At 30.4% G+C, this 21,927-nt stretch overlaps 2 protein-coding genes and 1 long non-coding RNA gene across 5 annotated transcripts; 1 reads left to right on the forward strand and 2 right to left on the reverse strand.

The window, feature by feature from the left end:
* Positions 1–570, reverse strand: LOC136783679 (myb/SANT-like DNA-binding domain-containing protein 3). Its single transcript, XM_066743929.1, has 2 exons — positions 285–570; positions 1–209 (listed from the first exon to the last, which is right to left on the reverse strand). The coding sequence occupies exons 1-2, from the start codon at positions 568–570 to the stop codon at positions 1–3; spliced, it is 495 nt and encodes a 164-aa protein (XP_066600026.1).
* Positions 571–3,152: 2,582 nt separating this feature from the next.
* LOC136783797 (uncharacterized) lies at positions 3,153–3,772 on the reverse strand. Its single transcript, XR_010824324.1, has 3 exons — positions 3,611–3,772; positions 3,348–3,519; positions 3,153–3,255 (listed from the first exon to the last, which is right to left on the reverse strand). It is a non-coding gene; the product is annotated as an uncharacterized lncRNA (long non-coding RNA).
* Positions 3,773–17,844: 14,072 nt separating this feature from the next.
* On the forward strand, positions 17,845–19,632 carry LOC136783746 (large ribosomal subunit protein eL32). Of its 3 annotated transcripts, none has more exons than XM_066744010.1 (4): positions 17,845–18,620; positions 18,910–19,008; positions 19,214–19,366; positions 19,435–19,632. In XM_066744010.1, exons 2-4 carry the CDS (start codon positions 18,916–18,918, stop codon positions 19,591–19,593), a joined length of 405 nt encoding a protein of 134 aa, XP_066600107.1. In that variant the 5' UTR covers positions 17,845–18,620; positions 18,910–18,915; the 3' UTR covers positions 19,594–19,632. The 3 variants fall into 3 exon arrangements, with proteins under 3 accessions (XP_066600107.1, XP_066600106.1, XP_066600108.1); XM_066744009.1 differs by having other exon boundaries at positions 17,848–18,616; XM_066744011.1 differs by lacking the exon at positions 17,845–18,620 and adding an exon at positions 18,731–18,826.
* The last annotated feature ends 2,295 nt before the right edge of the window (positions 19,633–21,927 follow it).

Genomic DNA, 21,927 nt, shown 5'->3' on the forward strand with positions numbered 1-21,927 from the left:
TCAAAGTAATAAAATAGTTACATCATTCACCTCAAATACAGGATCATCACAATCTATATTAGGATCGTCATTTTCATGGTCTTGTAATAATACCTCCACCGTCTGATTATCTGAGTCATGTTGATACCTAATTCCTGTTATAGATCTTCCAATTATTTCATGAACTTTCTCAGATATAATATCTAACTTTACATTACATGATCCACCACCTATATGATTACAAATACAATTGCTTATAATTATTGCTAAACTACAAAAATTATTATTTATATTTAAAATATTACCAGTTTTATAAGTTTCTGATTTTAACTTTGCAAAATTTTTCCTTGCAATCTTTTTTAGATTATTCCACAAAAACTTTAAATTATTTGCTGTTTTATTCTCATATTCTGCAATTTCATTCCATTCTTTTTCTACCTTTTTCCACGTATCATTTTTTTCTTTTAGGCCTACTTTATCAGTCTGTTTATTTTCAATTATGTTTGAATATTTGTTTACTATTCTGATTAAACAAAGTTTTTCATCTATAGTGTAATTGCTACACCTTGGTAAATTTGATTTAGAAGTCATTTTCCATCAAGAGTCTGTGAAAGATATTTCGAAATTTTGTACATTATTATTGTTATAAAACGGCAAAAAGTTAGTAATTGTTAATGGATACGTAATTTTGCTGTTTGAGGCAAGAATTAATAACGTTGTCTGATAGTGCAGCTGTAAACTTGGAATGTCGATTTTTCCCGTGGTTAACATATTTTTCTAACACATGTGAGGGGAAAATAGAACTTTTAATTCATGTTTTGCAAGATGAAAATGATTTACTTTACTCCCGCTAGTGAAATGCTATTTATATTTGTAAATAGAGTATAAAAATAGTATTTTGCCCTCACAAAAGTTTTCGAGAATGATTAGTAAAATTACTAGTTTTTATAAGTTACTTACTTGCAAAGAATTATTTTTTTAAACGAAACAGACCAAAAAGATGAAAGAACAAGATCTATCAACAGTATCAACATGAGATTAGTATGATATTAGCAAAAATATAGAGTATATATTCGCTACCAGCTACTTCCGCTATCCGAAGTTTAATCATGAAGTGAAATTTCACTACTGCCAAATTAAAATTGAATATTTTTTTAGATTGGTACCACTACTTAAACCGTGGTTAGCAAACCGAGGTTTAACTACACTTGGTGGTGTTGGCCAAGGTTGCCAAGTCCGCCATCTTGAATAGTACTACGCTCTATAGTAAGTGAATTTTGATATAAGGAATGCAGACTGCACAAAGTATACTGCCAGCGGAAATACGTCAGTAGCCATCTTAAATGCAGAACGTAATATATCAAAAATTATATATATTATATTCACAGCTTGTCACCGTGAACGGCGTGAACGAAGACAAATGTTAGTATACGGAAAAATAAAGTGTAATAAAGAAATAAGGAGTAGTGACAGCTTTGATCTATCTGACAGTTGATGTACTTATGGTATAAGTGAATAAATAAAATAAAAATGCTTTTCCTAAATTGATTTTTAATTTTGATAAAATGGTCAAATGTAGCCATTAATTAATTAGATTTGGTAATAAATACAAAAAATGCGTTTTATTATAACAAATGAGTTGAGGTAAAATAAACTCAATGTTTTTATATTAATCTGTTAACAAATGCATTTTTTTATTTATTATTGAGTCCAATAAATTAATGGTTATTAAAAAAAAAATTCCTTGTAATGAAAAAAAAAATGAAAAAATTTTAAACTTCACCAAGACTCGAACATGAGCCCACCGCATGACAAACGGCAACCTTACCGCCTGCGCTACAGCGCTCACTTGATGTACCAAGAGCAAAACAGCCTTTTTAAAGACTGACTACAATTCTTTTATTAATTCGTCATAAATGATCAAGAATTAGCTGTAATAATAAATACATTTATCTACATAGCATTATTGTACTAAATTTATTGTTTTTAATTTGAAGCATACATTTTGCATGAAGATATGATAATTTAAGGGTAACCATTCAGTACTCTATATACAAAACTATTCATATGCTCAACTATCATAAATTAATTAAGTAATATTATAATATTTGTTATATGTAGTCGAATAACTATGATAAACCAGCATATGAATAGTTTTGTATTTAGAGTATTGCATGAACACCCTTAAAGTATCGTATCTTAATGTAAAATGTATGCTTCAAATTAAAAACATAATAAATTTAGTGCAATAATGCTGTGGAGATAAATGTATTTATTATTGCAACCAATTTTTGATCGTTTATGACGAGTTAGTGAAAGAATTGTAGTCAGTCTTTAAAAGGCTGTTTTGCTCTTGGTACATCAGGTGAGCGCTGTAGCGCAGGCGGTAAGGTTGCCGTTTGTCATTCGGTGGGCTCGTGTTCGAGTCTTGGTGAAGTTTAAAATTTTTTCATTTTTTTTTCAATACAAGTAATTTTTTTTTTAATAACCATTAATTTATTGGACTCAATAATAAATAAAAAAATGCATTTGTTAACAGATTAATATAAAAACATTGAGTTTATTTTACCTCAACTCATTTGTTATAATAAAACGCATTTTCTGTATTTATTACCAAATCTAATTAATTAATGGCTACATTTGACCATTTTATCGATATTAAAAATCAATTTAGGAAAAGCATTTTTATTTGCTTTGAGTTTTTAGGTAAACGCAGCACCACTTCACTCGGATGACACGTAAAAATGTCACGGTTACCGGTAGTCGCTCTTCTTCTGACGCCAATGTTGCCTGAAGTCCAAATCACACCTATGCTCTCCAGGCATAGTTGTGTTTGTACCGCTTCCCTTTAAATTTTCTATACTGCTGCTGGCTAGCGCTTATCTTCATTTTTGTTGCTAAAAGCTTGATTCTGGCATCACTGCCGTGTGGAACTATTAGTTTGCTAATAAAAGCAGAGGCTTAATTTTAAGAGATTGCAACATATAGTAATTAATATAGATACAATTGTAAAAAGAAAACAAAAATTTTATTTTACATATATTAACTTTAAATAAAATCCCACAAAGTACTGTAAAATATCTAACATGTTATATTATATATCTAATCTGTCAGCTTCTTTATTTTAATATTCATCTCAATTATCACAGTTTGATCCTCAGCGATGACACAGTAACCACATTATGGTGAATCTATTCTTTTTTTTTAATGTTCGATCCACATAGCTTCATCCTCAGCAGTGATACAGTAAACACACGTACATTACTATAATTTAATCTGAAACAAAATCCCACAAAGTACTATAAAACATCTTACATTTTATATTATATATCTATTCTGTCATTTTCTTTATTTATTATTGTATTTACCCAAAATGCTGACTCATTTATTTTAATGTCTGTCTCAATTAACACAGTTTGATCCTCATCAGCGATGACACAGAAACAACATTATGGTGAATCTATTCCTTTTGTTTTAATGTTCAATCCACATAGCTCCATTCTCAGCATTAACATAGTAAACACTTTACAATAATTTAATCTGAAACAAAATCCCAAAAAGTACTATATAAAATCTTACATTTGAAATTACAAATGTAATCTGTCAGCTTCTTTATTTGTATCGTATTTACCCAATGTGTTGACTTGTTTATTTTAATATTCATCTCAATTATCACAGTTTGATCCTCAGCGATGACACAGTAACCATAATATGGTGAATCTATTCCTTTCATTTTAATGTTCAATCCACATAGCTCCATCCTCAGTAGTGACATAGTAAACACATTACTATAATTTAATCTGAAATAAAATCCCAGAAAGTACTATAAAATATCTTACATTTTATATTATATATCTAATTTGTCAGCTTCTTTATTTATTATTGTATTTACCCAGTTTTTTCACTCGTTTATTTTATTATCCGTCTCAATTAACATAGTTTGAATCTCAACGATGACACAATAACCACATTATGTTTAGTCTATTCCTTTATTTTAATTTTGAAAATCTGCATAGCTCCATCCTCAGCACAGTGACATAGTAAACACATTACTATAAATTAATCTGAAATAAAATCCCACAAAGTACCACAAAATATTTATATCTTACATTTTATATTATAAAATTTATTGTTATACTTATCTAAAATGTTCAGTCCTTTATATACTTTTAAAAATTATTTTTATGTACATTTTACAAATTTCGTCACTTTATTTATTCACTTATACCATCAGTACATCAGCTGTCAGTAAGATTAAAACTGTCACTTTATTTCTTTATATTACTTTATAACTTGTGGTATGTATATACTAACATTTGTCTTGGCTCACGGACCATGCATTATGTATTTTGAAATTAGTAATTAGAAATATCTATATTGCGGTCCTTCTACAGTCTCTACCCTCTGACGTATTTCCGCCGACCAGTAGTATCAGCAGCGACTATAGCGTAGTACCCAAAATAGTACTACGCTATAGGATATGTCGCTTTTGGGTACTACGGTAGTACCGAAAGTACTACACTTGGCAACCTTGGTGTTGGCCCTAAGTGTGATTCACAGAGAAGAAACGAAGTATAGTGTTTTAGGTATAATAAGCTCTCAGTGCTTTCGGACGGTACATACTAGATTGTCCGAAAACTTTTGTAGAAGTGAGTCGACTACCTATATGACTAGTGAATATGGCCGAAATCTAGTAATATATTGCTATAATGTCGTAAGGCATTTATTGTAGTATTCATTTAGATATCAAGATGAGAAAAAGATAATTGAATAATCTTCAAGATAACGTCAATTTAAAGAAGCAGAAGAAAAAACTGCAAAATAAATGTAATTAAGAAAAACTATGGATCTTAGATAAGTAAAAACGTTTGAATAATTTAAAGTATTTATATATTGAATTTACTAGTGTTACTTTGTGGAAATATATTTTGTACAAATATGATTTAGGTGTTTGTGGCTTTCGCAAAGGATTAAAGAAATGCAGCATAAATGTTTATCAGAATAATAATGAGAGACGAGACAAAAATGACTGATAAGTGTAATTAAAATATTCATGCGTACTTTATTGACATATATGTCATCTGGTATAACTTTTACTGCTACGATGTTCATATTAATTATGATTTTATGATGAGAAACGCATGGGTCAAAGAAGGCAATACTTCTTACAAGGTAAATGTAAACAATTTGCAAATGTATTATACTTTCAATTTCAAATATAAAACTGTGTCTTAACTGTTTAGTTGATTAATTATTTAGATATTACTTTTATCGCTGGAATGATATCTTGCTCATATCTACGATGAGCAGAAATAAGAAGATATGAAGGACTTTCGACTAATCCCATCCATGTAAATTGCTTCTTTTGGCACAGAGTTTATGGTTAGTAATCGCAAGGTATATGTAATTTTTATTACAGTGTTTATTAATTCAAAGTTACTTTTAATTTGCTTAGCTTAATGAGTTTATATATTAAATATGGTCTGCTTTGGTTTTTCAGATATTACTGAGCGACTGAAGTGGAACTTTTATCAAATAACCTATTCAAGGATTATAATAAATATATAGAGTATGGATATATATATAATTATTAATAATCATACGCTGCAAGATTTGTACAGATGACAAGTGTCTTTATAACAGTGATTTTGCAATACTTAATTAGAACAAGTTCAAGCAAAGTTAAATTATACAAGTTAATATTGAAATTTTATCATTTTCACTATTATTAAATATATTTAATAGATATACAATATGCAGGGCGTACCACTTAAATGCCCCAGAGCATAGATACAAAAAGCGTGTATTGCGTTAATTATAAGAGATATTCAATTTTTTCATATGACCCTTTTGGAAGCAAATAACAAAAGGTTTCGAAAAAGTCCTGTGCAAACATTGAATATCTCTTATAGTTGAAGAGGTACGCGTCTTTTTGTATCTATGTTCTGGAGCATTTTAAGTGGTACGCCCTGCATATTGTATATCTATTAAATATATTTAATAATAGTGAAAATGATAAAATTTCAATATTAACTTGTATAATTTAACTTTGCTTGAACTTGTTCTAATTAAGTATTGCAAAATCACTGTTATAAAGACACTTGTCATCTGTACAAATCTTGCAGCGTATGATTATTAATAATTATATATATATCCATACTCTATATATTTATTATAATCCTTGAATAGGTTATTTGATAAAAGTTCCACTTCAGTCGCTCAGTAATATCTGAAAAACCAAAGCAGACCATATTTAATATATAAACTCATTAAGCTAAACAAATTAAAAGTAACTTTGAATTAATAAACACTGTAATAAAAATTACATATACCTTGCGATTACTAACCATAAACTCTGTGCCAAAAGAAGCAATTTACATGGATGGGATTAGTCGAAAGTCCTTCATATCTTCTTATTTCTGCTCATCGTAGATATGAGCAAGATATCATTCCAGCGATAAAAGTAATATCTAAATAATTAATCAACTAAACAGTTAAGACACAGTTTTATATTTGAAATTGAAAGTATAATACATTTGCAAATTGTTTACATTTACCTTGTAAGAAGTATTGCCTTCTTTGACCCATGCGTTTCTCATCATAAAATCATAATTAATATGAACATCGTAGCAGTAAAAGTTATACCAGATGACATATATGTCAATAAAGTACGCATGAATATTTTAATTACACTTATCAGTCATTTTTGTCTCGTCTCTCATTATTATTCTGATAAACATTTATGCTGCATTTCTTTAATCCTTTGCGAAAGCCACAAACACCTAAATCATATTTGTACAAAATATATTTCCACAAAGTAACACTAGTAAATTCAATATATAAATACTTTAAATTATTCAAACGTTTTTACTTATCTAAGATCCATAGTTTTTCTTAATTACATTTATTTTGCAGTTTTTTCTTCTGCTTCTTTAAATTGACGTTATCTTGAAGATTATTCAATTATCTTTTTCTCATCTTGATATCTAAATGAATACTACAATAAATGCCTTACGACATTATAGCAATATATTACTAGATTTCGGCCATATTCACTAGTCATATAGGTAGTCGACTCACTTCTACAAAAGTTTTCGGACAATCTAGTATGTACCTTTCGGACGTGTGTTGGCCATTAATCTTGCGTCGCGGCGTTGTGTAGTTAGAATCAGAGGGGCGAGGGAATTTCTAGGGAGTTTGTACGTAGCTGTCAAATGGCGCGATTAACCCTCAATTTTATATCATCAACAAAAATAATATTTTCGGAAAACGATTGTGGAAAAGGAGGAAGGATTTTAATAAATAACAGAGAAGACAAAATATATCAGATGAGTATAAATTAATAAAAAAATGAAAATTATTGTGAATTTTTAAGAAAATATACTTTGTGGTTATTTTTTTTTTTTGTTACAGTTGAAATCCGGTTATGATGACTTTCAATTAAGAAAAAAAGTAATTACAGACCAATAAATGAAAAAGTATTAATACATTAAGCATTTCTGTACGGCCCAGTCATTTCAATAATTGTGACTTAATGTTATAATAGTGAATGTGTAAGCGATTAGTGCATATACAACAAACTCTTATTGTAAATTTAATAATCTTGTATGACAATGTTTTAATTGCTATTATTTTAAATTAAAGCTAGTTTAATTAACATATTTTTATTTCATCCCTTTCTCAAAATTCTAAACACACATGGTAATTACCTATTCTTGTAGTAGTCATATATTCGTTAAATTACATACAAAATTACAACTGTTTTATATTTGTAAAGCATAGCTGTTTGTTGCAATGATTTTTATTATTCAATGTGAGACAAATCGCATTTTGTTTAGGTAAATGTCTTATTTATCCGCCACATCCTTCCATATCCTATGTAACATTTATTTGCCTTGTTAGTTCTTTCTTTTAGTTTTCAAAATATACGATTAATTTTTTGCTATTTTTATATATACTCAGATATAGCTATTCTATTGACTAATTAATCTTATAAATGTCAAGATGATTGGTAAACCATTGTTCTATTAAAGTTGAAGAATGGACACTTGAATTATTTTACTTATAATGTTTGGCATCTCTTCCATAGGATATCTTCTCTTTAAATTTTAGAGGATGTTGTTCTCCAATACATTTAAGGATACTTGTTGTATCACTAATGTTAATTTCTAAGGAAGGTAGATAAATGAAATGCTACTGATATTTTGAGCTAAGCTCAAGGCGGGAAGCTCATACGGCATAAACCCTCCTGAATTCAACGTTTATTGATAAGTTTACAATATGTTGTAGGTAAGGATTGCTAAGCAGCACTGCTCGCCTTTTCTTCCCCTGAGCCTTATATCCTCACGGACGGACCATGGAGAGATCCGCCTAGTCCCTGGAATCGTGGTTTTAATACTCTTGTCCTTTGCCGCCTCAATGTTTCATAGGCGTGCCGCAATCCTTAGCTTATGTGTACAATAACAATGTTATAGAATTCGCTGCTTTCAACAGACGGATCAAATTTCTCGACTAAGTCATCTGTGTATTATACTTATTTATGATCAGATTGTAGCAAAGTTATTTCGTTCGACTTACGAAACAATACTGCTGAATTTATCTTGCTTTTAGCTTCAAATAATTCACATTTGGATATCCTTCCTCAATATATAATACATATTTTGTTAGTCCTATTTGTTTGTGAAATTTATCTGTTCTAAAACCTTAATTAATCCAGTTACTAGATATATAATATATCATTTTCAAAGAATTGATATCTTTCTATCAATCTTAACAATATCATAATAGATGTAATGAAATATGTATTCTATATTCAAAATAGATATCCATGCGTATAGTTGGAAAACTATTTAAAGCTAAAAACAAGATGAACTCAGCAGTATACATATACCTTTTAAAGAACTTTATCTTCACAAATATTATCAGAACATATCTCGCAGAAAAGTTGCCAATTTTTAATAGCATCATTCAAATGTCCATTTTACAAATTAAACAAGATAATGGTTTAACAATCATTTCAACAATTACAAAAATAATTGCAGATCAGCAGTATTATTAGATCTGTGTGTATGTATAAATGATTAGAAAATTAATGTTATATGATATAGACTGGAAGAAAATAGTGCAACGGAGCCAAATAAATGTCGCATAAGATATGGAAGGATATGGCGGATAAATAAGACATTTGCCTAAACAAAATGCGATTTGTCTCACATTGAATAATAAAAATCATTGCAACAAACAGCTATGCTTTACAAATATAAAACAGTTGTAATTTTGTATGTAATTTAACGAATATATGACTACTACAAGAATAGGTAATTACCATGTGTGTTTAGAATTTTGAGAAAGGGATGAAATAAAAATATGTTAATTAAACTAGCTTTAATTTAAAATAATAGTAATTAAAACATTGTCATACAAGATTATTAAATTTACAATAGGAGTTTGTTGTATATGCACTAATCGCTTACACATTCACTATTATAACATTAAGTCACAATTATTGAAATGACTGGGCCATACAGAGAAGTGCTTCATGTTTTAATACTTTTTCATTTATTAGTCTATAATTAGTTTTTTCCTTAATTGAAAGTCATCATAACCGGATTTCAACTGTAACAAAAATAAAATAACCACAAAGTATATTTTCTTAAAAATTCACAATAATTTTAATTTTTTCTATTAATTTATACTCATCTGATATATTTTGTCTTCTCTGTTATTTATTAAAATCCTTCCTTCTTTTCCACAATCGTTTTCCGAAAATATTATTTTTGTTGATGATATAAAATTGAGGGTTAATCGCGCCATTTGACAGCTACGGACAAACTCCCTAAAAATCCCCTCGCCCCTCTGATTCTAACTTCCCCTCGCCAAGACTCAAGATTAATGGCCAAAACGTAGTATCCCGCAAGGACAGAAACTGTAGCGTAGGATCCCGCAGTGAACAGAAACTATAGCGTAGGATCCCGCAGGGAATAGAAACTGTAGCGTAGTATCCTAAGGATACTACGCTATAGGAAAATTATACTACGGTAGTATAATTATACTACACTTGGCAACGCTGTAGGGAATATGGAAGAGCTGTGATAGCTAATTGCTATTCTATCCCCACTTCTAAAAGGAAAATAGGGGTAAGGATAAATAAGAAATATTGGCACTAATTGGGAGCTCCGTCTGACTAGTTTAAGCGGGAAAGAAGCAAAATTGACAAATGTTGGTTTCATTATTTTGGAATTAAATTTCAAACGTTTGTTTATATAAATCTAAGGGCCTGATAAAGTAAGTGAAATAAAATTTAAAATAATACAATATCGTGTATAGTTAAAAAATTAATCTTTTATTTCTTTTTAACAGTTGTTATGAATAATGAATTTAGTTCGTGTAGACTCTACCAATTTTAATTTAATTTATTTTGATAAAATAAAAATGGATGTCCTACTGCAAGAAAAAAGTAGTGAGTAGTTTATAAAATTATATTAAAAATTATTGGAGGGATAAAGTTGCTACTGGAATTTTTCATTTTTGCTGTACTACTAAATTATTGCAATAAATTGAAAGAAGACAGTTATCAAAATAAATTAAATTAAAATTGGTAGAGTCTACACGAACTATATTCATTATTCATAACAACTGTTAAAAAGAAATAAAAGATAAATTTTTTAACTATACACGATATTGTATTATTTTAAATTTTATTTCACTTACTTTATCAGGCCCTTAGATTTATATAAACAAACGTTTGAAATTTAATTCCAAAATAATGAAACCAACATTTGTCAATTTTGCTTCTTTCCCGATTAAACTAGTCAGACGGAGCTCCCAATTAGTGCCAATATTTCTTATTTATCCTTACCCCTATTTTCCTTTTAGAAGTGGGGATAGAATAGCAATTAGCTATCACAGCTCTTCCATATTCCCTATTCACTCTCTAACTTGCTCCCGGACACAGAATTACTAGACGGAGTGAATAGGGAATTCTAGGGAGAATCGCTCATTCGTTACCGCAAGCGATAACTGTCGGTAGTTAGCGATACCGACAGCTGTCGTTAAGGGGTTTGACCCACTTGAGGCCAAAAACACTCACAATATAATAGTTGATGTGGCATATATTATTTATTACGAGCATTGTGAGTTTTTGGTGGAATGCGTGCAAGGAAAAGCAAAGGTTTATTAAAGTTATTCGTCGGATAAATTTTATATTAGTACCGTTGAACCTCTAGCGACATCTATCTCGGTCGTTGTTAAGTTATAACGATATTATTAGTTTTCCTTTCAATAAAAGACTCAGTGAAATATCAATTCTCAGCTAAATGATTCGGTTTAGTACAATTTATATTAACTTCAATTGTTCGAAACTCCGTCGCTTAACTAAGATTGAACTGAGAGTTTTCTTAAAAAGGAAAGATACGTTTATTCGGTAGGATTCGGTAGGTTACCGACAGTACCGACATTACAAGCGACAATCATCGCTGAATCTGAGTTACAGAATCGCACTTAGCGATTTCTGTCGGTAACTGGACTTAACGATACCGAAAGTTGTCGCTAAGAGTTACAGAATCCCACTACAGGTCTTCAAGCGTCACTGACTCGTTCATTCTGCTATTTATTTCGAGCAAAGTAAAAATGCACCAACAACTTGGGTGGCATCATTGAATAGAGCGTGAAAAGGGGAGACGCTTTTATAATATTTTCATAATTTTGCAACGCTTCTTTTGGTCATTATAACGCAAACTGTAACAAGATGCGTACTCTGAGTAAATAAAGTTGGCTTCCCCTTTCCCCTCTGCAGTTTGTTGCCTTGTTCTTCAGCGTATGTACACCAGCATAGTAGGCGGCCTTACGGGTGCGACTGTGTTAGTGACTCGTGGAGTGTACTGTAAACAAACACACAGCGTTTACCATGTATGTACGTGGGTCTTATTTTCAATCGCGAAATTGCCCTTCTAAATTTTTTGCATTGCACCTTCTACGACAAGCTTCATAAGATTAAGAAATACTCATAGCAGCATGTACATTATCGAGAGCTTTTAATGTAATTTTTCAATGTGCAATCGTAATTTTATTTGTTCCGAAATAAATAGCAGAATGAATGAGTTAGTGACGCTTGAAGACCTGAAATTACGGCAAAACGCGGGACAATGGTACAGGCGTATTTCTCAATAGAATTTCATGAGACTAGTCATAACTAAAGCCATTCTTCATGTAGATTGTCCTAAAGAGCTCAAGTTTTCGATAAAGCTTATAGTTTTCCAGTTATGAGCGATTGAAGATGGACGTGCGCAACAGCTGATCTAAGCGAGAGAGGAAATATGTATTTATGCGCCGTGCAACTTCAATCGTTCATAGCTGAAAAACTATAAGCTTTATCGAAAATGCGAGCTCTTTAGGACAATCAACATGAAGAATGGCTTTAATTATTACTAGTCTCATCAAATTCTGTTGAAAAATACGACTGTACCATTGTCCCGCGTTTCGCCGTATGCCCTATATTTCAAGCATTACGAAATCTCCTTTTCCACAATTTTATTTCAAAATGATAATTGCATTTTTAGCAATTTCATTATATCGGCAAGATGAAATGTTCTCAACATTATTTTAGCAGTATTTATATATGTATAGCTACAGATAGGGGAATAGCGTAAATATAGGTCTGTTCTCGTTGGCCTACACTTTTAACACTTTCTATACTTTCCGTATTTCTGTCATTGTCCATTGTATAAGTTGACACCCTAAAAAGTGCATAAAGTGTAAAAAATGTAGGCAACGAGAACAGACCTTATGAGAGGAAAGCTTCGCAGTAAGGTTCGATGCTAGAGTGGGGGAACACGTTAGCGTGAGCCGCGAGAGGGGAGGAAGCCTAGCTTCCTTCCTAAAAAATTTTTGCTTTTCGTCCACCTCAGAAACGCGGGACAATGGTACGGCTCTATTTCTCAACCGATTTCAATGTTTTTGGGCTTGTTGGAATCGTTAGGTCTGGCATCTCGTCATAAAGAAGCCCGATTTTTCAATTTGTTTTGCGTTTAAATATTATTAATGCAAATTTTTAAACAATTTTATTTTGTTTACGTTTTTTGGAAAATACGGCTTTATTTATAATACGGTGCGAGTCCTAACGATTCCAACAAGCCAAAAAACATTGAAATCGGTCGAAAAATAGCGCTGGACAATTCTCTCTCGTTTTTCGTTTCGTAATGTTGGCTACAGAGGGCTTGAAGGATGCAAGGTTGCCAAGTGTAGTACTTTCGGTACTACCGTAGTACCCAAAAGCGACATATCCTATAGCGTAGTACTATTTTGGGTACTACGCTATAGTCGCTGCTGATACTACTGGTCGGCGGAAATACGTCAGAGGGTAGAGACTGTAGAGGGACCGCAATATAGATATTTCTAATTACTAATTTCAAAATACATAATGCATGGTCCGTGAGCCAAGACAAATGTTAGTATTATTGTATCGTACATACATACCGCAAGTTATAAAGTAATATAAAGAAATAAAGTGACAGTTTTAATCTTACTGACAGCTGATATACTGATGGTATAAGTGAATAAATAAAGTGACGAAATTTGTAAAATGTACATAAAAATAATTTTTAAAAGTATATAAAGGACTGAACATTTTAGATAAGTATAACAATAAATTTTATAATATAAAATGTAAGATATAAATATTTTGTGGTACTTTGTGGGATTTTATTTCAGATTAAACTATAGTAATGTGTTTACTATGTCACTGTGCTGAGGATGGAGCTATGCGGATTTTCAAAATTAAAATAAAGGAATAGACTAAACATAATGTGGTTATTGTGTCATCGTTGAGATTCAAACTATGTTAATTGAGACGGATAAGAAAATAAATGAGTGAAAAAACTGGGTAAATACAATAATAAATAAAGAAGCTGACAAATTAGATATATAATATAAAATGTAAGATATTTTATAGTACTTTCTGGGATTTTATTTCAGATTAAATTATAGTAATGTGTTTACTATGTCACTACTGAGGATGGAGCTATGTGGATTGAACATTAAAACAAAAGGAATAGATTCACCATAATGTTGTTTCTGTGTCATCGCTGATGAGGATCAAACTGTGTTAATTGAGACAGACATTAAAATAAATGAGTCAGCAATTTGGGTAAATACAATAATAAATAAAGAAAATGACAGAATAGATATATAATATAAAATGTAAGATGTTTTATAGTACTTTGTGGGATTTTGTTTCAGATTAAATTATAGTAATGTACGTGTGTTTACTGTATCACTGCTGAAGATGAAGCTATGTGGATCGAACATTAAAAAAAAAGAATAGATTCACCATAATGTGGTTACTGTGTCATCGCTGAGGATCAAACTGTGATAATTGAGATGAATATTAAAATAAAGAAGCTGACAGATTAGATATATAATATAACATGTTAGATATTTTACAGTACTTTGTTGGATTTTATTTAAAGTTAATATATGTAAAATAAAATTTTTGTTTTCTTTTTACAATTGTATCTATATTAATTACTATATGTTGCAATCTCTTAAAATTAAGCTTCTGCTTTTATTAGCAAACTAATAGTTCCACACGGCAGTGATGCCAGAATCAAGCTTTTAGCAACAAAAATGAAGATAAGCGCTAGCCAGCAGCAGTATAGAAAATTTAAAGGGAAGCGGCACAAACACAACTATGCCTGGAAAGCATAGGTGTGATTTGGACTTCAGGCAACATTGGCTTTAGAAGAAGAGCAACTACCGCTAACCGTGACATTTTTACGTGTTATCCGTGTGAAGTGGTGCTGCGTTTACCTAAAAAGTCAAAGCAAATAAAAATGCTTTTCCTAAATTGATTTGTAATATTGATAAAATGGTCAAATGTAGCCATTAATTAATTAGATTTGGTAATAAATACAGAAAATGCGTTTTATTATAACAAATGAGTTGAGGTAAAATAAACTCAATGTTTTTATATTAATCTGTTAACAAATGCATTTTTTTATTTATTATTGAGTCCAATAAATTAATGGTTATTAAAAAAAAAATTCCTTGTAATGAAAAAAAAAATGAAAAAATTTTAAACTTCACCAAGACTCGAACACGAGCCCACCGCATGACAAACGGCAACCTTACCGCCTGCGCTACAGCGCTCACTTGATGTACCAAGAGCAAAACAGCCTTTTAAAGACTGACTACAATTCTTTCACTAACTCGTCATAAACGATCAAGAATTAGCTGTAATAATAAATACATTTATCTACATAGCATTATTGTACTAAATTTATTGTTTTTAATTTGAAGCATACATTTTGCATGAAGATATGATAATTTAAAACCATTCAGTACTCTATATACAAAACTATTCATATGCTCAACTATCATAAATTAATTAAGTAATATTATAATATTTGTTATATGTAGTCGAATAACTATGATAAACCAGCATATGAATAGTTTTGTATTTAAAGTATTGCATGAACATCCTTAAAGTATCGTATCTTCATGTAAAATGTATGCTTCAAATTAAAAACATAATAAATTTAGTGCAATAATGCTGTGGAGATAAATGTATTTATTATTGCAGCTAATTCTTGATCGTTTATGACGAGTTAGTGAAAGAATTGTAGTCAGTCTTTAAAAGGCTGTTTTGCTCTTGGTACATCAAGTGAGCGCTGTAGCGCAGGCGGTAAGGTTGCCGTTTGTCATGCGGTGGGCTCGTGTTCGAGTCTTGGTGAAGTTTAAAATTTTTTCATTTTTTTTTCATTACAAGAAATTTTTTTTTTAATAACCATTAATTTATTGGACTCAATATTAAATAAAAAATGCATTTATTAACAGATTAATATAAAAACATTGAGTTTATTTTACCTCAACTCATTTGTTATAATAAAACGCATTTGTTGTATTTATTACCAAATCTAATTAATTAATGGCTACATTTGACCATTTTATCAAAATTAAAAATCAATTTAGGAAAAGCATTTTTATTTTATTTATTCACTTATACCATAAGTACATCAGCTGTCAGATAGATCAAAGCTGTCACTACTCCTTATTTCTTTATTACACTTTATTTTTCCGTATAAAAAACATTTGTCTTCGTTCACGCCGTTCACGGTGACAGGCTGTGAATATAATATATATAATTTTTGATATATTACGTTCTGCATTTAAGATGGCTACTGACGTATTTCCGCTGGCAGTATACTTTGTGCAGTCTGCATTCCTTATATCAAAATTCACTTACTATAGAGCGTAGTACTATTCAAGATGGCGGACTTGGCAACCTTGGAAGGATGCCTTATCTAGGGAATTTTAACTGTAGCAAAATGGAGTTTGTCCTTAGCTGTCAAATGGCGCGGTTAACCTTCATTTTTGGATTGTAAACAAGAATAATATTTTCGGAAAACGATTGCGGAAAAGAAGAAAGGATTTTAGTAAATAACAGAGAAGAAAAAACATATCAGATGAGTATTAATTAATAACAAAACATAAAAATTATTGTAAATTTTTAAGGAAATATACTTTTTGATTATTTTATTTTTGTTACAGGTAAAATCCTGTTTCTGATGAGTTTCAATTAAGGAACAAAGTACTTATAGATCAATAAATGAAAAAGCATTAAATTATACAGCATTTATGTGTAGCCCAGTCATTTCAATAATTGAGACATAATGGTATAACAGTGAGTGTGTAAGCGATTGGTATATATACAACCAAGTTTTATTGTGTAAATTAGTAATGATGTACGATAATGTTTTGATTGCTACTTTTATAAATTAAAACTAGTTCAATTAACCTATTATTTATATTTCTTCCCTTAATTCAAATTCTATATACACATAGTACGTAATTACATATTCTCATATTAGTCATATATTCTTTAAATTACTAATAAAATTACCATAATTTTATATTTGTAGAGCATAACTGTTTGTTGCAATGATTTTTATTATTCGAGCAATGTAAGACAAATTGCAAAGGGTTTCTGCAAATGTCTTATTGATCCACCACATCTTTCCATATCTTGTATGACATCTATTTTCCTTGTTAGTCCCTTTTTCAAGTTTTCAACATATACCAATATTTTTGTGCTATTTTTAAATACACTTGGATATGGCTATTCTATTAACTAACTGATTTTATAAATATTAAGATGATTGGTAAACCATTGTTCTGTTTAATTTGAAAAATGGACACTTGAATATTGTGCTTATAATGTTTGGCACCTCTTCCATAGGATATCTTCTCTTTACATTTGAGAGGATGTTGTTCTCCAATACATTTATATGTACTGCTGAATGCTTTTTGTTTTTAGCTTCAAATAATTATCCAACTTCACATTTGGATATCCATCCTGAATATATGATACATATTTTGTTACTCCTATTTGTTTGTGAAATTTATTTGTTCTAAAATCTTAATTTATCTTTTTACTAGATATATATTATATCATTTTCAAAGAATTGATATGTCTTTCTATCAATCCTAACAACATCATAATAGATGTAATGAAATAAGTATTCTATATTCAAAATGGATATCTATGCGTGTAGTGGGAAAACTATTTGAAGCTGAAAACAAGATGAACTCAGCAGTATACAAATACCTTTTAAAGAACTTTATTTTCACAAGTATTATGAGAACATATCTCGCAGAAAAGATGCCAAATTTTAATAGCATTATTCAAATGCCAATTTTCCAAATTTAATAAGACAATGGTTTAACAATCATTCCAATATTTATAAAATTAATTACATATCAACATAATCATCTTATCTGCATGTATTTAAAATTGATAATAAAATTATTGTTATATGTTATAGACTAGAAGAAAATAGTGCAAAGGAGGCAAATAAATATCATAAAAGGTAATATGTCGAAGAATGTGACAGACTAATAAGAAATTTGCAGAAACTCTACGCAATTTGTCTCACTTTGAAAAATAAAAATCATTGAAGTAAATAGTTATGAGCTGTAGATTTAAAATAGTTGCAATTTAGTTAGAGTAGCTTAAAGATAGGTTCTACAAGAATATATAATTACTATGTACGTATAGAATTTGTGTGTGGTTAAGGAAGAAATTAAAATAATAAATTTTATTTGAACTAGCTTTAATTTATAATAATAGGAATCAAAACATTATCATACATTATCATTATTTTGTAATAAAATTTCTTTGTATACACAGCAATCGCTTACATATTCACTATTATAACATTATGTCACAATTATTGAAATGGCTAAGCCACAGAGAAATGCTTCATAAATTAGCCCTTTTTCATTCATTGTTGCTTAAGTATTTCTTTCCTGTGATTTAAACTCATGAAGAATAGGATTTAGCCTGTAACATAAATAAAATAACCACAAAGTATATATTTCCTTATAAATTCACAATAATTTTCATTTTTTGTTATTAATTTATACTCATCTGATATATTTTGTCTTCTCTGTTATGTATTAAAATCCCTCCTTCTTTTCCGCATTCGTTTTCCGAAAATATTATTTTTGTTTACGATGCAAAATTGAGGGTTAATCGCACCATTTGACAGCTACGGACCAACTCCCTAGAAATCCCTTCGCCCCTCTGATTCCTACTTCCCCTCGCCTGACGCAAGATTTGGCAAGATTTCTGCACCCAACTGTACGTAAGTGTTGGGATAATCGTTACATATTTCCTTAATCTTTGTAATAATATTAATGTTTTGTTTACATACTAATAAAAGACTATAAATATTTTAACATCGTCTTAATATTTTTCCTAAATTAAAGTCTTTTTCGACAAATATATATTTGATAATTGACGATACTAGGTTATGTTAGTTTGGTGCAAATCTTATATATACTTGATTTTGTAATAAAAATTATCTAATAATTTTATTTGATTAATAAGCAAATAAAAGAAATGTTATTTTTATTATACTGTATTGATTTCAGATCAAAATGTCGATCCGACCAGTATATAGGCCTACTATTGTAAAAAAGAGGACAAAAAAGTTTATTCGCCATCAAAGTGACAGATATGACAAATTGAAGGTAATTAAAAAGATGAAGATTACTAACAGTAAATGTTAAATCAAACTACATATGGAAGAGATAACTTTTAATGTCTGTATTTTGTTTTTGCACTCTATACAAAGTAATACTATATGCTATAAACAATATACACTTTTGATTAAACCAACAAAGATTAGTAGTTACTTTAAATGCAATAAATTAAACTGAATTCTTTGATTTGCAGAGGAACTGGCGTAAGCCAAAGGGTATTGATAACAGGGTACGTAGACGTTTCAAGGGCCAATATTTAATGCCAAATATTGGTTATGGAAGCAACAAAAAGACACGTCACATGTTGCCAACAGGTTTTCGTAAAGTCCTTGTACATAATATTAAGGTATGGTCTATTTAATATAATATAATTATTAAGAAGAGATTAGGCTGATTATTTATACGATTTTACAGGAGTTAGAAGTCCTTATGATGCAAAACCGCAAATTTTGTGCAGAAATTGCACATGGTGTGAGCAGTAAGAAAAGGAAGAGTATTGTAGAACGAGCTCAGCAACTTTCTATTCGTGTTACAAATGCTAACGCACGTTTGCGTTCTGAAGAGAACGAATAAACATATTTTTGTTTAAAATTGATAATGAAATCGTAAAAATCGAGTTTTTATTTATCTTACCTTCTTTAAAGGGATCCCTCACGCGTGCTTTACCGACAGTACAAGTCAATAAACAATTCGTTTAATAAAAGTAAAATGCGAAGCAAATTGCAAAAACGGGCTTCTTTATGACAAGGTGCCAATTCTAACGAGTCAATCGAGCTTAAAAAAACCCAAATCGAATGAAGAATAACGCTGTACCACTGTCCCGCGTTCTTGAAGTGGAAATAACCAAAAGTAACCTCTCTTCAAGAACGCGGCACAATGGTACAACGTTATATTTCAACTAATTTGAGTGTTTTTAAGTTCGTTTGACTCGTTAGGACTGGCACATTGTCCAACAAATGCCCGATTGTTCAATTTGCTTCCCATTTGACTTTTATTAAACGAATTGTTTATTGACTTGAACTGTCGATAAAGTAGGCGTGAGGTAACCCGTTAACAATATCCTTTCATTATGAGCGTGCGATCACAAAGAGTAAAGAGTTCAAAGTGGTTTCGAATTATTAAATCAAAAAAATGTTTTGAAAAACTTAATCTGTGTGTGGTTAAAGTAGCAAAGCGTTAAGAAACCCAGATAACATTTTGTGCGCAGATTGCTAGCAAATTGCCAACAGAAATGCTCAAATTTTGTTGTCAGATTGCTATCAACTATATAGAAACATTTGACTTGGTGTTTGCTATCAGAACTGGCACATACTAGCCTTCTAGAAGAATGGCGCCAAAAACAAAACGGAATCTGTAAACATAAGCTAGGCGCAGATTTATAACAGATTTGCGACAGAGTCTGCAGTACAGTCTCTGAAGGCAGATTAAAAACAAAAACAAAGCAAGATTTGTTACTCTATGTACGCTCTTTAAAATGTTACCCAATAAAACCAAAAATGTTGAATCAACGTAATTTCTTAACGCGTTATCTATAGTTGAAACAACGTGCCCTATGTCGCCAAAATCCACGTTTCTATCAACGGTTGATTTAACGTTTACACAACGGTTAATTTAACGTTTCTGTCCGCTTGAAAAAATTTTAGGATGAATAAATTGAATCGCGTGAATAATTTAACACTTCAATTTGCATTAAAATCACAAAATATTATAAGTTACCATTATACAATCAATTTTTACTAAAAAAAAAAAAAAGAAAAAATATTAGGAGATGGCTGGATGCGAACCTGCGTGCAGCAGGTTTTTCCTCCTACACGTAATCTATATGAATTAATTGTCTTTATATTGATTTCTATCAATCATCGAATCTTACACACTATAATAATCTGCATCCTAGAAGCACAGCGGACGATCCTTCGAGTCTCCTTTCTCCTGGAATTGGCTACAAATCGTAAAATAGCTGAAAGAATTTCTAACATGGTGCGCACCTTAACCACTAAGCTACGTTAGCATATGATAGATCGTTACAATTTTGATGAATATGCAACTGTTATTGAAAATCACCTTACATTATTTTTTATTTCGAATTAAATCCTAAAAATCTTTGTTGTTAAATATTTTTATAAATTACAATTTTTTAATCATTTGAATAAATATTACTAAAAACAATATTTGAACTGTTTCCTTGACATAATTTCAGTTCACGAAGAAAACGTTGTGCTAACATCAGTTAATCGTTGCATCTATAGAAAAAACCAATATTTAAAATACATTAGAAAGATTCCATCAATTCTACCGTTTCATATTAGTTGTGGAGAAAAACGTTGCTTCATCAACGGAAGTTAAACGTTATTTCTCTTGGAGAATACAACGTACGTTTAAAAAATGTTAGAAAGATGCCTTGTATTCAACCATTTCGAATTGGTTATGGGTAAATACGTTGTTCCCTCAACGTCAATTAAACGTTATTTCTTCTGGATATTTATCATTATATGTTTAAAAATTTTCAGATATTATAATTAATACAATTTTAAACGATGTACCACCTAGTGGCTTTAACGTTGTTCTAAAAGACGGCGTCATGTTTATCGTTCTGCGCATGCGTCAAACAGCGTAAGACATTTAAGTTCAGGTACGCAGAGTCTGCTGCGTTTCTGCTGCAGATATGCTGCAGGCTCTGACACAGGTTCTGTTGCGTTTTAGGTGCTAATCTGCCGCAGGCTCTGCCAGAGAAAGCGGTATCATTTTGTTATTAATCTGTTAGCAGGAACTGAAAAATCAGATTCGGTTTCAAATATGGTGTCATTCTGCTGACTGGATTTTGTATCAGAATTTCGTTTACTTTTGCGAAATCGGAAAACGCTATCTGGGTAACTTTAAAATTATAAATAACAATTTCACGCAGAAAAA

This window comes from Prorops nasuta, unplaced genomic scaffold (genome assembly GCF_024137725.1).
Source record: "Prorops nasuta isolate Cenicafe-Biocafe unplaced genomic scaffold, Cenicafe_Pnas_1.2 PNAS00035, whole genome shotgun sequence".
NCBI lineage: Eukaryota > Metazoa > Arthropoda > Insecta > Hymenoptera > Bethylidae > Prorops > Prorops nasuta.

Coding starts and splice junctions, on each gene's coding strand:
- LOC136783679 (XM_066743929.1), bottom strand. CDS start 570: ATGACTTCTAAATCAAATTTACCAAGGTGTAGCAATTACACTATAGAT. Junction 210..284: donor ATCAGAAACTTATAAAACTG/GTAATATTTTAA, acceptor GTAATCATATAG/GTGGTGGATCATGTAATGTA.
- LOC136783746 (XM_066744010.1), top strand. CDS start 18,916: ATGTCGATCCGACCAGTATATAGGCCTACTATTGTAAAAAAGAGGACA. Junction 19,009..19,213: donor ACAGATATGACAAATTGAAG/GTAATTAAAAAG, acceptor TTTGATTTGCAG/AGGAACTGGCGTAAGCCAAA. Junction 19,367..19,434: donor TCCTTGTACATAATATTAAG/GTATGGTCTATT, acceptor ACGATTTTACAG/GAGTTAGAAGTCCTTATGAT.